Source organism: Anabrus simplex, chromosome 1 (assembly GCF_040414725.1).
Source record: "Anabrus simplex isolate iqAnaSimp1 chromosome 1, ASM4041472v1, whole genome shotgun sequence".
NCBI lineage: Eukaryota > Metazoa > Arthropoda > Insecta > Orthoptera > Tettigoniidae > Anabrus > Anabrus simplex.
In genome coordinates this window covers 1,612,330,936-1,612,349,693 of record NC_090265.1, presented here as the reverse complement: position 1 = coordinate 1,612,349,693, position 18,758 = coordinate 1,612,330,936, and the positions used below count along the sequence as shown (strand labels likewise).

General features: G+C 40.2%; 1 protein-coding gene across 1 annotated transcript in view; it reads right to left on the bottom strand.

Moving 5' to 3' along the window:
- The window catches only part of LOC136858594 (uncharacterized), a 259,902-nt gene that overhangs the window by 10,255 nt on the left and 230,889 nt on the right, over positions 1–18,758 (bottom strand). Inside the window, exons 7-8 of the mRNA XM_067138267.2 lie at positions 10,948–11,235; positions 4,615–5,026 (exon numbers count right to left, since the gene is read on the bottom strand). Coding sequence (XP_066994368.2) covers positions 4,615–5,026; positions 10,948–11,235 — 700 coding nt within the window. The remainder of the gene's footprint in view (positions 1–4,614; positions 5,027–10,947; positions 11,236–18,758) is intronic.

The following is an 18,758-nucleotide window of genomic DNA, read 5'->3' as shown; positions in this document are numbered from 1 at the left end:
AGGCAGCAGGAATAGATGAAATTAGACCTGAAATGGTGAAGTATAGTGGGAGGCAGGGATGAAATGGCTTCATAGAGTAGTAAAATTAGCGTGGAGTGTTGGTAAGGTACCTTCAGATTGGACAAAAGCAGTAATTGCATCTATCTATAAGCAAGGGAACAGGAAGGATTGCAACAAGTATCGAGGTATCTCATTGATTAGTATACCAGGCAAAGTATTCACTGGCATCTTGGAAGGGAGGGTGCGATCAATCGTTGAGAGGAAGTTGGATGAAAACCAGTGTGGTTTCAGACCACAGAGAGGCTGTCAGGATCAGATTTTCAGTATGTGCCAGGTAATTGAAAAATGCTACGAGAGGAATAGGCAGTTGTGTTTATGTTTCGTAGATCTAGAGAAAGCATATGACAGGGTACCGAGGGAAAAGATGTTCGCCATACTGGGGGACTATGGAATTAAAGGTAGATTATTAAAATCAATCAAAGGCATTTATGTTGACAATTGGGCTTCAGTGAGAATTGACGGTACAATGAGTTCTTGGTTCAGGGTACTTACAGGAGTTAGACAAGGCTGTAATATTTCACCTTTGCTGTTCGTAGTTTACATGGATCATCTGCTGAAAGGTATAAAATGGCAGGGAGGGATTCAGTTAGGTGGAAATGTAGTAAGCAGTTTGGCCTATGCTGACGACTTGGTCTTAATGACAGATTGTGCCGAAAGCCTGCAGTCTAATATCTTGGAACTTGAAAATAGGTGCAATGAGTATGGTATGAAAATTAGCCTCTCGAAGACTAAATTGATGTCAGTAGGTAAGAAATTCAAGAGAATTGAATGTCAGATTGGTGATACAAAGCTAGAACAGGTCGATAATTTCAAGTATTTAGGTTGTGTGTTCTCCCAGGATGGTAATATAGTAAGTGAGATTGAATCAAGGTGTAGTAAAGCTAATGCAATGAGCTCGCAGTTGCGATCAGCAGTATTCTGTAAGAAGGAAGTCAGCTCCCAGACGAAACTATCTTTACATCGGTCTGTTTTCAGACCAACTTTGCTTTACGGGAGCGAAAGCTGTATGGACTCAGGATATCTTATTCATAAGTTAGAAGTAACAGACATGAAAGTAGCAAGAATGATTGTTGGTACAAACAGGTGGGAACAATGGCAGGAGGGTACTCGGAATGAGGAGATAAGGGCTAATTTACGAATGAACTCGATGGATGAAGCTGTACGCATAAACCGGCTTCGGTGGTGGAGCCATGTGAGACGAATGGAGGAGGATAGGTTACCTAGGAGAATAATGGACTCTGTTATGTAGGGTAAGAGAAGTAGAGGGAGACTAAGACGACGATGGTTAGACTCGGTTTCTAACGGTTTAAAGATAAGAGGTATAGAACTAAATGGGGCCACAACGCTAGTTGCAAATCGAGGATTGTAGCGAAGTTTAGTAAATTCTCAGAGGCTTGCAGACTGAACGCTGAAAGGCATAACAGTCTATAATGATAATGTTTGTATGTATGTATGTATTATATCAGAACCCTCTAAATCCCGATTTCAGAACCAAAGCCCGTCACATCCAAATTTCCTCAACTTCGTTTCTTAAATATTACTAGAATCATATTCCATAAGATATTTGTATGTGTATGTTGGGTATTCAGCCCGAAGGCTGGTTTGATCCTCTGCAGCTCCACCAACAGCTGTCATAAATAGCCTAGGCGTCACTGAAGAGGCGTACTAGGGAAATGAGGAGTGATGTAGTTTCCCGTTGCTTTCCTCACCGAGCCAGCCGCTGCTATTACATATCAGTCTCCCAAGCCCACCGAAATGCATGCACCAACCGACCCTATGAGCGATATCTTCACACCATTCATAACAGGGACTGGCTGCATAAGCAATGGTATTACTAGCATCACTCATACCTCAGTCACTTTCATATTGTCAAAGCCAAGGATGAGACTGAGACAGGTCAATGAAAGTAACAAATTTGATATAACCAATACCAGAGGACATAGTGCACTGTAAACACTACATCTCGCCAGCAAAGGCATAGTTTTAAATTCTTAATTCTTAAAACGATAACGTTAAATGTATGTTATTATGTGTAACGATTTATTTTGGACAGTTTGTGTATACCCTTCACCTGAAAATGTAACCGAGCAAGCTTGAAGTTAATCTGAGTGACAATCTCGCGATCATGAGTCACGTGACCTACAGTTTTACGTAGAATCTGAACGACAAAGAAGTGAAATTTCAGTAAAAAACTGCATGACAGGGATTTGAACTGGGGTACTTCGGTGAGAAATCATTCATTCATACATTCATTCATTTCTGTTTCCGAGTCAAATAACATTTTTCCAGTAAGTAACAATAGTTATGGCTTTAGTGTTTACAGCTATAAAGACTTCTTTAGAACATCAGGGGGGCAGACCAACAATTGATCTGGCTCTTGTGAGATACCTCAGTCGTAAAGCCCATCGTTGTTGTTGAGCATGTTCCACTTCTTCAGGTGAAACACCCGACCTCAGCCTGTTTAACGATTTCCAAATTCCATATGGCAAGCTGTGACCTAGTTCCATTTTTCTGAGAGATGATTGAGTCCTTGACTTCTTTCTTCCATACCTTCATAAGGGCATCTTCTGGTGAACCTTTGAAGGCTGATACTTCCTTCAAAAAGCTGCATCGGGTCTTGAGTCTCTATCGGGGTGATAGATAAGCAAAACTTAGATGTCTTGAGTCTGTGTCATGCCGTTTCTTCTCAGATCCCGCAGCTGCCATTCTTCGGATTCGAGGTGTAAAAGTTCTAACAAGAGGGTAGATCTTCTGAAGTGATGTTGGTCTAAGACATCATGATACCACCCTTTTTGGAAAGTGAAGGCGAAAGCCAAATGGTGTTGCATGTTCAGCTGCTGAGAAGCACAGTCCAAGGGCTGAAATTCTGAGAGTGGTGGGATGAGCCCCCTCTCTCTCCCCTTCATCGTACCACTAAATTTAACAAATCCTTTGTTTGCACTGCATCACGTATCTTTAACGTCTTTAATCTTCACCGTTTCGCAAGTAACACTAACTGTACCCAACTAAAGCAGTTCTTAACATCTATCTTTCTGGAGGAGTACGCAAGAGGCTGAGATCAGACATTCTTGTGTCCAACAATCAGGAATATGTATATTTCGAAGAAAATTGTTTCTCTGCTTTAGCTTTATATTCTTTAAACCCATGTAGTCCAAAATAACAGAAGGACTTAATGATTTACTTTCTTACTTATTATATAATGTATGTCTTAACCTTACTGGATTTGGTATCTGTATTTTCATTTTTTTTAAGTTTCTTGTTTAGTTTAATACTTTAATATTATAAAAATGTAGTTACTGTTTTCATAAATCTGCATTGTATTATAAGAAGACGCTGCATAAAGGGGCTTTTCAGTCTCAGTGGCATGTAAATCATGATCAATAAATTCAAATTCAAATTCAAAAATCCTCCACAGTATCCTTCCTGTTACACATATTAGTATGTTATTGGGTGAAGATAAGATAATTTACTTTTGGTGTTCAGGCAATGCCGCTTGAAAGGCAGAGTTCGGTTCATGGTGACACCAAGATTATTTTGTGTAAAGCAATGAGGGAGTGTTCCACCTTGCTACCTAATGTTTAGTGTCCTCTTACCTTCTTTATTACACGAGTGGAAAGAATAAATTTGCGTTTTAGTAGAATTTGACTTAAAATTACTTCTGTAATAGAATATGCCAAATTCTTTGAAAGAAAATGACAAATAATTTTCTTCTTCTGCAAAGCTATTACCTTGTGCGACTACTGCAATATCACCGGATATACTCTGCGGATCAGTTGGTAGAGTGTTGGCCTCCGGATCCCAAGATAGCGGGTTCAAACCCGGCAGAGGTAGTTGGATTTTTGAAGGGCGGAAAAAAGTCCATTAGACACTCCATGTTGTACGATGTCGGCATGTAAAAGATCTCTGGTGATACATTTGGTGTTTACCCGACAAAATTCTTTAAATCTCAGCCATAGACGCCCAAAAGAGTTTCGGTTTACTCGGTCTGCCATCTAGTGGGCCTGGAGTAAAACGGAACGTCGAAATTGACGAACAGACGGCCAGATGGCGTCAAATTGAAATGGATACACACAGTAGCTGAGGCCATACGATTATTATTATTTTTATCGGCATAAATGAATCACCAAGTATCTCCTGTTCTGGACTGCCATTGGTACATATATTGTAAATCAATTGTGCTAAGCCACTGCCTTTTGGTAGTCCATTCTTCTGGAGTCGCCAGTGACTATTTCTGCCAAAGAGAGATACATAAAATATCTCCTGTTCTCGAGAAAGTTCTAATCCGTAAGGTCAGTTCAAACATCTTACGAAGTAGTTTGTTATTATTAATTACGTCGTAAAGAGCAAACGTATCTATGAATGCTACACCGGTAACGAATTTGCCTCCAAAGGCATCCTCTATGTAATGAGTAAGGTTCAAATTTTGTCGACAGCACCTCGTCTAAAGCCCGGCTGTTCAAGAATCAGTGACGATGTCACATATCTATCATGACCTACAAATGCATGCCCATTCGAAATGGTATGGATGATTTTGAAAGACCCTGTATTCCTTACCTGACCGTGCGATGGCGGAGGTAAAGCATCCCACTAGGTAGGCTGTTCGAGGCGTGACGCTGCAGGAGGACGCTATCCAGGGCAGTAGTAACCTCGCCACTACATCAGCTCCCGCCGCTACGGACATACAGAGTGCGATGTCCGAGCCAGTGAAGCCCAGGGAATTGAGGAAGAAGGGAAACACAGTGAAGAAGTTAGCATCACTGACGAACGACACGGACAAGCCGATCACGATGTTGACGTAAACAGGGTCTTGTAGCAGACTGAGGTCCAGGAACTCGGAGATGGACTGCAGCCATCGAGAACACTTCTCCTCCTTGTGCATCGAAGACGTGACATCATCGCTCTCATCGTCCGGGATCTGCTGGAGCAGGGACCACCGTGGGTTGTTCTGGTCCACGTGTCTCGTTAGCTGAAACATAGGAATTGAAGCAGAAGATATCACCTACCAAGTGCACATTAAATTCTACATCACTCACTGTTATATGAGTCTTCTACGTACAAGAAATCCTCTCTAGACAGGTCAAAACGTTAGAAAATTTATTGGGTGTTCACTACAAAAATACGTTAAATGAGTTAATGTCTACTACCAAATTCCAACTGTCGACAATGCGCCAATGATTTATCTGAAACATTGAATGTTAAATTGCAGAGAGGTCATAATATCTGTGTTGGTTACATGTTTTATGTCAGACGTGATGAAAATATTGCACCCTATTATGTACAACTTCAGTACTTCGAGAACATAAGCAGCTCTCCATTGCTCTCCTTATGCAGAAAATTTTGTAAACTAAGATCCCACGTTATTTCCATAACCTATTACGATTAATGAACTCCGTTCACGACAGAAACAACCGATACACAAAATCTATACCATGCATTGTACCGAAAAATACAACATATCTTTCCTCTGTACAATATCATGATTTTTTAATAGTTTTAATCTCCACCAACTTACGAATTCTGCTAAGTTGACCTCTCTCAAAAAGCACTTAACAACAAAAGGCGTTAATTAGTGAAGAATTAATTTCCATACTATGTTCGCTAAATCATCTCATTTTCCGTTCCATTCTTTTGGCAGCATTTAAGACAATGATACTAACTTATCCTTGTTAATCATCAGCATAGCTCCTTCTTGCAACCAAGCTAACTAATTTCAATATTTTTAATACTTGAGATTAACCATATTATTATCATGTAGTTTATGTTATCCGAATCTCTGTCATTTTCGACATTTTCTTTCTTCACTTCTTCTCACCCCCTATGTCATGGGGACTGAACTTGGACTTTACATTTTTAAATAGGCTACCGTTTATAGAAGTAGAAAAAGAAGAAGAAGAAGAAGAAGAAGAAAAGTGAAAAAAAAACCCACATTATGATTATATACTGTTGGTTAGGCAACCTGCTGATCAGACTTGTCATGCGGTTTACTTACCTTCCCCTATTTCCATTTTTTTTTTTTTTTTTACCCTTCTCACCCCCTATGCCGAACTACCCATCGTTTTTCATCCAAACCACTTCCTAAATCCTCCCAGGGGCAATAAGAACAAATTGTGAAATTTTCAGCGCAATCGGCCCAGTAGTTTTTGAGTCCATTCGAGACATACATACAGACTAACATTTATATACTGTACAGATTAATACGAAATATATTATGTAGGCCTACTTAGTGTGAAGCAAATCAAATCTGTCCTTCATTATACATCACAAAGAAGCCAATGTTCAGCAGATACCATAAACAACGAGGTATAGATTTTGTTTTACTTCCCGTTTTTTGGACGGGTATAGGTTACGTAGGAGAATAATGGACTCTATTATGGAGGTTAAGATAAGTAGAGGGATGCCAAGACGTAGATGGTTAGACGCAGTTTCTAACTATTTGAAGATAAGAGGTATAAAAACAACTCAGGCAACAACACGTTGCAAATAGGGGGTTTTGGTGACGTTTGGTAAATTCATAGAGGCTTGCAGACTGAACGCTGAAAGCTACAACGGTTTATGAAAAAAAATGAAATGGCGTATAGCTTTTAGTGCCGGGAGTGTCATAGAACAAGTTCGGCTCGCCAGATGCAGGTTTTATTATTTGATGACCGTAGACGACCCGTGCGTCATGATGAGGATGGAATGATGATGAAGACGACTCATACACCAAGCCCCCATGCCGGTGGAATTAACCAATTACGGTTTAAATTCCCGAACCTGCCGGGAGTCGAACCCGGGTCCCCTGTGACCACAGGCCAGCACGCTAACCATTTAGCCATGGAGCCAGATTATAACGGTCTATAATTATGATGTATGTGTGTATGTACAATCTGTGTTTTCTTTTTTTTTACTATAGTGATGCATTTAATTTCTTGTGTACAATATTTTTGATCAATATAGTTCATTAAAATATTACTTTTCAAATTTGCGTTATTTTTAAAAACATAGTTACAAATTAATAAAATTTGCTAAATCTGTGTAGAATACATTTGTAGGAAGGTAGTGTTCTGGGTGGGGGAGGGGGAAATGAGTCACGTAGTGGGGGCGGGGCTCAGCTTTAGCAGATCTTTCAGGGGCTCAGGATCACCTCAGTATGGCCATTCTGCCAACTCTGACATGGTTGTTTTCTTCTGGGATTGCAATACCTTACATAAGTCATCGGCAAAGGAAGGAGAAGAAAGGGCTGGCATTGGAAAGGAAGCGGCCGTGGCCTTAATTACTAAATAACAGCCTCAAAATTCACCTATCGTGTAAATGTAAAACTACAGAAAACTTTATCAGAACTACCGATGGTGAGATTCGAGCCCATCATCTCCCAAATGCAAAGTCAAACCTACATGGCGGAGTCAACTCATTCGGATTCTCTGGTAAAACATTCCTACCGTAGGCCTACAGTATATCTAGTTCTCACCTAAGATGCGTCTTCTTTTAAGACGGGTACATCTGTATCACTGTACCCAATTTTCCTTGCAGGAAAAGAATCCGAGAAAATTATGAAATTAACAACATCATCCACCAACCTAATGCTAATAAATGGAAAGAAAGAGCGAATCATTTCTCCATGAAGATAGTGATCCAGTCACTCACTTCTTTAGAAGCTGTTGCAAGATCTAGTGTTTTACATCTTTTTGATGCGGTTTGTTCATCGGAAAAATGAAATGGTCAGGACATTTTATTGTCTCCTTACATCATTCTTTCAAGGTAAGTAAACTCGTGTGCTCATCCTGAGATGGTGAAGCTTTATCCAGACTCTCCCCACCCCACCCCCAATGGAGGCTAGGTGCATATATCATTCTAAAGACTTTATTTTTGCTCTTTGTTTTACGTCGCACCGACACAGATAGGTCTTATGGCGACGATGGGATAGGAAAGGCCTAGGAATGGGAAGGAAGTGGCTGTGGCCTTGATAAGGTACAGCCCCAGCATTTGCCTGGTGTGAAAATGGGAAACCACGGAAAACCATCTTCAACCGACAATGTGGATCGAACCCACTATCTCCCGGATGCAAGTTTACAGCTGTGCACTCCTAACCGCACGGCCAACTCGCCCGGCCATTTTAAAGACATACCATTTCTATCCTGATATTCTTAAATTTCTGACTGTACCTTGAATCGACCCCGGGCCCCAGAGAGCTGCACTTAATAGTGATAACCGTAACGCTACGGAGGCGGACTCTTTCAAGGGTTTAAAACTATTACCGTACTTTTTCGGACCATAAGACGCTGCGGCCCTAAGGACGCACCCTGATATTTTGATGAAAATGAAAAGAAAAATATAATTTCACTGTATTTTCAAACAAAATTTTACAGAAATAATTTAATTTGTACACAAACACAAATTACCGGTAGGTAGTTCAATAATGTTACTGTTGCCTTCCTGCTGCCCTGTTACCGTGTAATTTTGCGTATTCCATAACTTTTAATTTAAATGCCAAGTAGTAAAGAAACCTCTTCTGTACAACTGACATTGTGTACGGTAAATTGTCACTACCAGCAGTTAAGGTCGCAGCTCTTTGTGTTTGCATGGTACGATAAGGAGACGGGCGGTGAAGGAGTTGCGAGGTGTCACATTCCTGTCAGAGAAATGCAGGCATACCATGGGCGCTGTTTCTTAACCTCAGGGCTGAGAGTATTGTAAGGAATATTTTAAGCATTGAGGTAGCAAATCACGTATACTCAGAGCCTAAGTATGATGGAGCTTCCGACCATAAGACGCAGCCTTATTTTAGGCAAAAAAATACGGTATAAAATTCTTAATTAACTTGTGAAGAAGCGGAGAAAGGTCTTCCCAAAACGTAAAGGAACCCTCCAGTTTGTCTTTCTTGCATGGCAAACTCAGAAAATATGTCTATTTAGGTGATTCGAGAAGGCATTCGTCTGAAGGATTTAAACTATATTTATTCCGGTAAGACAACATTTAATATCAGCAGTCAAAAAAATCTAAGGTAAATTTGATTGTAACTTTTGAGCTAGGTATAAAGACAACAAACTACTGTATGTACATCCATAAAACTGAAAGGTTGTCTATCTTTTCGAATATTCTCTTCGTTCACAAATTTTCGACTTTTTGATAACAATTATAATGTTGAAGTTTTACACTAAATCAGTTTTAAGGCACATGAGCTCTAGAAATGATAATGCTACCGATTTTATTTGTCAGTTTAATTTACAATGAATTCTTAACACAGTGGCCTCTGGTTAGGGTTCCGCGTTCGATTCTTCGCTGGACTCTAAATTTTATACCCATCTAGTTAATTCCTCTGGTTTGAGACTGAGTGTTGCATTTGTCTTAATACACACTTCTTTATTTACACAAAACACATCACACTACCATCTACCATAGGAACACATACGCCAAGAGTTGGTAGATGATTTCACTCGGGAAAGACAGGTATAATTTAATTAACAATTTTTGCACGTAAGGGACTAATAATATAATATAATATAATATAATATAATATAATATAATATAATATAATATAATATAATATAATATAATATAATATAATATAATATAATATAAATCATCCGTCACCGAGCAAGTTCGCCGTGAGATTAGGGGCACGCAGCTGTGAGCTTATATCCGGGAGATAGTGGGTCCACTGTCCACCCCACTGTCAGAAGTCCTGAAGATGGTTTCCCGTGGTTCCCTACTGTCACACCAGGAAAATTCTGGGGCCGTACCTTACTTAAAGCCACGACCCCTTCCTTCCCGCTCCTAGCCCTTTCCTATCCAATCGTCGCCATAAGACCTATCTGCGTCGGTGCGATGTAAAACCAATAATAATAATTAAAACGTCCGTTGTTCGTGCTGTGGGCTACTGTAGTTACTTCTTAGTTCATGAACTATCAGCAATCGTTGAGTGGCCTAATAAGTGATCTTGACGGTGGAGATAGCAGTTGCTATGGAACAGAACTGGACATCACAGGCATAAGCTGAGTCGTGGCTCAGGCAAGTAGGACTACCCAATCCACTGGTGGTCCCTAAACCTTTTAAGTGAACAATTCTCACTGTAACTATGAGTAAGGAAATCTGGTGGCCTGTTGCCTATAATATTTCGGTCACGTTTGACATGCTGATATAATTTTCTTAATAACTACTTTTATGGTTTTCAGAGATGCCGAGGTGCCGGTAATTTGTCCCACTTTATCCTTTAGAGGTTGGCATTTCTGAGCAACTTGAGAAACCTCTGTACTGAGCCGGGATCGAACTCGCTTACAGTGAGAGGCATCACCGTACCGACCTAACAATGTCTCTAGCAAGTCAGTGATATAGGGAGTGACCGAGCCTCACTTCCATTTGGCAGACCAAGGACTCATTGAAAGAGGAAGCGCCTAATTTATTCACACAGATGTGCAGACTGTGAGTCTGTAAAGCGTTAAAGAAATAGAAAATAATTCGCGTGTGGGTATACTGTAAGTCAAGCTCCACTGGAAATGTGTGTGTAGTAAATATCCTAGAGTTGGAATGAGCGAACGAAAAATGATTCAGGACCAGATAGAATGTTGCTAACGCGCCTTCATCTCTTATTACAGAAAACCATTAACCGGGGCATATGTGAAATTACCGGGGATGACCGGTATGAATTCACGTACAAATAACTCAAGAGAGCCTGTTAAACAAGTGAGTGTATGCTTTTTGATCGAAGCGAATAAATTGCTTTTTGCATGGGCAGTTGTATTCTACACGAGTGTCTGGTGTTACTATCCCTATTGTCCTCCTTGGCTGTATGTTTGGGAGGGAGACAATATAATTGCACAGTACTTATCGCTTACAACAATACTTCCAAGGATAAACAGCGGAAAAATCCAAATAATAAAATAGAACTTTGAAATTGGCTGCTAAACTCACCTGCCTCTTCCTCCTCTGGATTCCTGACAACAAGGACATAGTCTCTCCCTGAGGGCTATCTGCGACTGCCATGGAGTTGTCAAACATGATCACGTTGCTACTGAAGTTCACGAGTGATGCCGAGGTTGGCCGTTTAGCTTTGTTTGGCTCTGCGATGACGACAGTGGAATTGTACACAGAGTCGTCTCCGGGCAGGAGCAGCCGGTGAGCCCGGAAGTCCAGCATGGCGGACATGACAAGACTGCCTCGCCTGGATATGACCACGTGTTCATCACATTCCATGTCCTCCTGCAACAACAACTTGTAGTGCTGAGTGGGCGTCATTGTGACACAAGAAGAAACATCCTCTAGAACTTGAGGGAAATTTACAACAGATAAAACTTAGTAATCTTCACAGGGCAATCTTGTTGGTTGTAGTAGGATTTCAATTCATATCTCCCATTCATCGGGAATTAATTCTTTGTTCACTTCCCACCGTCAAGAGCAGAGTAAATGCTCGGAGCTACTCACTTGCTCTGAAGTAAGGAATAGCTGCTACGAAAGGAAGACGGAGTGAAAGGGTGTGATCTGAGGGTATTTAGAAGTGGTAGTAGAAGTAGTGAGGACAAATGTTCATTGAGCTGGGTGGCTTTTTCCGTATAGTTCCGTGTGTGATAGATAACTTATATGTACAAACAAAACCTCTGGCGAGAATAGCCATTATTGCAAGACTAAAACAAGACTAAAATAATTTTCAGGAGCAGCCACTTCGCAGAAAAATCAGGTGTTAAAGTAGTTTAATAAATCAGAAATGAAATGGCGCATTGGCTTTTAGTGCCGCGAGTGTCCGAGGACATGATCGACTCGCCAGGTGCAGGTCTGTTTATCTGACTCCTGTAGGCGACCTGCGCGCCGTGATGAGGATGAAATAATGATGAAGACGACACATGCACCCAGCTCCCGTGCCAGCGGAATTAACCAATGATGGATGAAATTCCCGACCCTGCCGAGAATCGAACCAGAGACCGCTGTGACCAAAGGCCAGCACGCTAACCATTTAGCCATGGAGCCGGACTATTAAATAAGAAAAGCACATTAATCCAAATTACATTGAGACCCACTCTAGGGGTCTGTAAATACATCGCACAATATCTATTAATTTGAGAAATACGCACGAACAATGGTCTAGTCACTCAACTCCGAAGCTCAGTAACGAAGGTTCGAATCCTCATAAAATGGTGGGGACTGGCGCACGGCGACAGGCAGTGTACTGTATCCGATGATATTCCACTACCGAAGTCCTAAATAGAGCCTGGACCCTCCATCGACCCCACAGTAAAATTGGGAAGATGGTGGTGAATACATTTATTTATTTATTTATTTATTTATTTATTTATTTATTTATTTATTTATTTATTTATTTATTTATTTATTTATTTATTTATTTATTTATTTATTTATTTATTTGAGTATCTTGAAAATTTGTGATCAAATCTTCCGTATATTTAGTCACGTCCAGGCTGATAACCTTGTGAATGTGTTATAAGTATTTTTGCGTGAGATTGGAGTCATAAACAATGGAAAAATTCTTCTCAAATGGCCGAGAGTTGGATTTTAGCATTCTCTTCCCAGAGAGATTTTACCTGAAGAATAGAACACCAAACGCGTACAACAACAGAACACAGAACTGTGTGTAGTACATTAACACTGTCGTACAAGCTGTTCTTCTGCTATTCGACCAACAACATAGAGATGTTCTGTTTTAACAGGACAATGTTTGCCCACCCACCGCTCTTCAAACACAACATTTTCTGCAAAGTGTTTGTCAGAAACTCTGACTAATACGATCACCAAAATACTCTCCTATTGAGCATATGTGGGACTCAATTGATTGTTGTGTGACCCAATAGCCAACACCGTCGATAAACCGTTTTATCTATGCCTCTGAGTGGAATTTGGATGGATGATTTTGTTACCTCTGTGATTGTTTCCATGTGAGAGTTGCAACCAGCATTGTTGCTAGTGCAGGTTACTCGAAACGAACTTTTCACACACCGTGTAGGGTCTATAAACATAATAAATTGTCACCTCATGAGGAGGATAGTTTACGATGTACGACTTATATTGTGTGTTAGATTTTGGAAGACAGCAACTATGATCTATTGTTAGGTGTCACCAAGATTTTCACCTGAGATTGAAATCAGGAACCTCGGAAAAAATCTTCTTAAATGGCCGAGAGTCGGATTTTAACATTCTCTTCCCAGAGGTTTTCTTCCTCTACAAGGTATTTTTGTGATGGCCTAGCTCCTTTGGGATTTGCCTCCTTCACTCATTTAAATTATTGAATCCTTTCCGTCATAATTTTCCTGAAGCCAAGTTTTGAAGCTTCTGACGTCATGCACCTTATCTTCAGGACCAATTGCTTATGCTATTTTTAAAATTCTCAATTTACTCGCGCTAACTTGGACATCTGATCATTCAATGGAACGCCGCACCGTGGCACAAAAGATAATTAAGCAGCGAACATCATCATTGTATGAACAACATTCATTTTTCTGGTATTTCACAATGCCACTTAGCTAAGTAAAACGTGTTATTAACAAAACAATGGTTTCACACACAGACACGGCTGATGAATACAGGTATCTTCCGAATATATGGCCCAATAATTCTTATTCTGCTGTGAGCTCGCATCCGAGAGATAGTGGGTTCGAACCCCACTGTCGGCAGCCCTGAAGATGGTTTTCCGTGGTTTCCTATTTTCACACCAGGCAAATGCTCGGGCTGTACCTTAATTACGGCCACGACCACATCCTTCCCATCCCTAGGCCTTTCCTGTCCCACCGTAGCCATAAGACCTATCTGTATCGGTACGACGTGACGTAACTACCAAATAGTTCTTATTCTTGGACTTTTGCCAATTACTTCGAGGTCGGCAATTCGTATGGATTAAGCCCTGTTCTACGGGAGGATGACCTACCTAACGCCAAGCCTATGCGCAAGGATGTATTGTGTTGTGTGCGAATGAAGAGGTGTATGCTAAAGCTAATATAAACACCTAGTCGCCGAGCTAGGGTATAACACAGGCGGCGATAAAATTCTCTGCCGGCCGGAAATTGAAGACAGGGTCCTCTGCAACTCTGACCACTCAGCCTAGGATGTGGACCATCGTATGGCCAAGAACGATAAAATAAAAATTAGCGTCGTCCCTTTCTCAAAGGGAGAAAGGGATGAAGGTGAACACAGTGATGAAATAACAAACTGAAGAGCGCCCTAGCTTCATGGATCAATCGATACACTTTCGAAAGGAACAAGAATTGACTCAGTACTTTCCGATTGTTATTTTAATGAGGTCAGTGAATTACTCAGTTCCTCACAGAGTAAACTGAAGAAAATAATTTCTGCCCCCTCGTGGATATCGATTAGAGAATGGGAAGGAAATAGGAAGACAGCAGAATGAAAATATCTCCCGACTTCTCAAACCTAGTATTGCCTCGGTGAGCGAAGAACCATAGATGACCAAGGAAAATAAGAAAAGAATGATGACAGGAAAAACTCTCACGAATAAGAGGATGCAATTTCAAACTAAGCTTGGATCTTATAATGACCGGACACGTTTTATATGGCTGAATGGTAGCAGTTTAATAAGAGAGTTGAAAGAGAGGAACATAGTACAACTAAGTAAATATAAAATATAGACTCCCTTACGAAATGATGATAATAATTACAGGGAGTCTTACTAAATATACCATTATTATTTAATAGTAACATAAATACCTCACTGTAACGCATTTAACCATTTCAGAAGTAGCCGTCCTCAGTAGATGTCCTCTAGGCCATCTACGTTTTACTCTGAGGACATGAATACGAAAATAGCAACACAAGTATGAAAATGATCCACAGTATACACATTCTTCATACCCTAGAACGAAATGAAGTACTGTGATGGTTACTCCAAAACAATAAAATATTCATGATATAAAGTACTTGATCGTCGCACTACGTGATCTCACCTTGTACTTACCTTCGGGTTTCCACACAAAATATGCCCTGCTGTTCGGCCTTCGCCTTGTAACTACTTGATTAATTACACACACAGTAACCAGAAATACTAACACTGTAATTGATGATGGGCGCCGCCTACAAATAAGTGTAACAATAGTAGTATGAGAATCTCAAATATCCCTATGGTGTAGGGTTATAAGCTTACTTTGACAGCATAACATATGGGCTCCGGGAAAACGATATTGACGTTTGGTTTCCCAACTAAAATATCAGGTTTCCTGATCTACCATGAAATAAAACGATTAACTGTACTTGATACCAAACAAAATATATTCTTAAATTTCGAAAATGAAATTTGCTGCGATAGTAAAATGATAATATAAAACTCTGAAATTAAAACTGAATGAAGCTCTAGGTATAAATTTAAAATACTCTTGACCAGACATTTGAAATCTGTACAAGAAATGTATCCCTCACGGATCACATTACAGCAGTACGTTGGACACTTTGAGTGTTCTTGTGACGTATTCCTTGGAATTGGCATCATCTGTAGGTGTCTCAAATCTAATTTGGTTACGCATCCTTTTAGTTTCACAAACGAGAGATATCATGGCCTAAAAATATAACCACACTGCAGAATCAACTTTACGCGTAATCCACCAAACTGTTAGTCTCCATTACGAAGATCCAATCTTCGGCTGTCACCAAACTGACACAAGAACTCGACCGAACACATACACAGACACACTTCGAAAATCTAATACATTTGCTCACTGAAGACTCCGTATCCATGTAACTGCTTCTTCTCCATCCAACTGACTGACCGACTAAGGCCTAACTATCCACATGACTGTGCCACTCCAAGTTTGTACTTGTGTCGCACCATTCTGACGTCGCTCTCGCGGCAATGTCTCGATCGTTTCAATTTATAATATTACCAAACATGACGTATCTTTAACTTCCCTTTGACAGATGGCGTCTCATGCCATCAATATCTGACGAAGGATTTCTCTCTTGTGACACACTCATGGGCGCCCGCAGGATCTTTTCCAAGGGGGGGCACGTTAACAATTTGCTTGAATATAAATACCAATATAACTTCAGCAACATTAAATTGTTTACAGAAATTTGCGAATATAACAGATGCTCGATGACTGTCAGTAAGTTCAGTTTATGAAATAATCTGGTATGATATTAAACAACTGAACATAAAATTTTTAGAATTCCAAGGGGGGGCAAGCGCCCCCCCTTGCGGGCGCCCATGGACACACTCTTCGTTTTCCGCTCTCTGGGAGAGACAACAATGTCTGAGGAAGGTGGAAACGTTAAGCTACAAAATGTTTGCACTCGATTTTGTGTGGTTTATCAAATGGATTTTTCGTCCACCCTACGCGACTCTCTGCTCAGAGTCAATGATTTTGATTATATAGAATCTGCTGGTTCTATTCTTCGGGATGTAAGGTATTTATTTTGATTTTTGGTTTGCCGTAGTTATGCTAATCTCGTGTACTGAGACCCTGTTCTACAGGTTTTAAAATTTTCATTTGCTGTAGATTTTATTTGCTTCTCTTGTGTGCGTTTGTTTTTCGTAAAAATTGTTCAATATGTGGGTACGGAAAATGCCTCTGTGTGAATGATGTGTGTTTGCCTGTTGTTCTGAATTGAGACACTACACTATGTTTTCTTCGTGGTTATGACTGGCTGAACTTGTGTTGATGTTGATGTTGCGTTAACCGTAATGTTGTGTAATTCATGTTCGCCCTAGGAGAGGCGATATGAATATGTCATCTAGCGTGGATACTGAATAAAGGTCATGACAGTAACTGGGTGAGCCTATCTATTATGCGGCGATCTTTGGGTTACGACCTGGTAAGTTTTCATCAAGCTCGTGGGCCAGTGATCTTATTTATCATGCAGTACGAGTTTCCTCGTAACGTGTCTTGGTAGTAATATTCATTTTGTCCTGCACACATTTGATCTCTACTACACCGTACGTGAGTGAGTTGACGTGGATGTATTTGTTTGGATATTTGTTATTTTCCCGTCTCTCACAGGTGTCTATTTAACACCACCCTTATTTTTCTTTTTATTTGCTTGTGTTCTAGGCTTATACACCGGTTTGATTGTTTATTTTCAAGATTTGCTCTCCATTTTACCTTTTTCATTGTTGGATACATTTAAAGATTTCGTAACTATGGCAACCTCTCATCTTTCATATATTGTCTTTCTTTTGTTGCCAGCCATCTTCCCGATGTTCTTTTGTTAATTATCAGGAGATGTGGCTCCTTAGAGGTGATTGTTGTGAACCGCGTCTTTTAAAATAAGATACTATTTGAACTCGTGATTGGTATTACCGAATGATCGTTTGTGTAATTAAAGAAAGTAAATGTTTCCTTTCATAGTACGTATCCAACTTCTCGCTTTGGTGAAAGAGATGCTTCGTTCCAATGCATGCCTTAATAGGTTGTCTCTTACGTCTAAATTAATACCACCATTAACTACTTTATTAGCTATGACTGCGTCATTACTTAAAATATTTCACTTAAAATAACTTAAGCCACAATCACGTTGTTTTCTTAGATCTATTTTCGCTACACAATTATTTACACTGCCTACCAGTTTCTGACAACTTCTACCTTCGTCCTGTCCCCATGACCTACTTATCCAATCCCCTGAGAGTTTAAAGTACTTTGGCTCGATGGCGACTCCTGAATAACGTTCGTATTCGGCCTATCATTATCTCTCTGATAACTCAAATTCTCACGCCTCCCATCACCTTGCGCTATAAAATGTCCTCGCCTCCCTTTTCTGGATTGTCCCTGATAACTCTGCAGACTCCTATCACCATTGAATGTTCTATTAGTACTCTGCTGATCATTACTACTACCCCTCCTCTGATAATTATCTGACATGCGTCCCCGTCCCTCTACTCTTCTACTTTGGGGTCGATTACCACCTATGCTACTATTCAGGACCTCGATCCCGGTTCAGTCCGGTGGTATTTCAAGGTGCTCAAATACATCAGACTGGTGTAGGTAGATTTACTGTCACGTAAAAGAACTCCCTGGGGTAAAATTCCAGCACCTCGGCGTCTCCGCCAAAGCAGTTAGTGGGACGTAAAACCTATCGTATCATTGTTTTCCTTCTTCTGGAAGGGGGAAGTAGGTAGTGAGTAGTGAAGTGCTCACAGAGAGCCAACCCTACGAGCTTCTGCATTTTGTCAGACAGGATATTCTTCTACATTCACTGTACTAAATGACTTTTACTACCCTAACCTGCGAACAAAACTGAGTGAATGTAAGTCGTGAAAAGTGTCAATGGAATGCGTAATAATATGAAGAACATGTACTTCGGTATTGCTTAGAATGGTGAAGAAACCGAAAGAAAATTCATACCACAAGCGAAACAGGATACAGAAGATAGGATCAGGACAATGAATTTCACGCAAACATGGCGGATTGCCTAAAATGTATTTCCAGTAAGTTGTACCAGGTAGAGAAAAGTGCCGTAAAAACAATCGGCCACTTTTCCTTTACACTGCAGTTATGTGAAATTTAATGTCTGAAAAAATAACTGCAATGAAGCACGATTACGATTTAAACAGTGGAACGGGAGATTTAAGAAATTTCACTTCTTATCAAATTGTGTTTCATATTTTTGCCTGTTAAACCTGAAAAAAAAACCGAGGAAATTTGTTTGTTATTGCCACATGCATTTTGACACACTTATATCCGTATGCAGCGTGCTGTATACAGTACAAGGCGAAACAAACAGTACTATATGGTTTGAATTTCTTCTTCTTCTCCTTCTTCTCCTTCTTCTTCTTC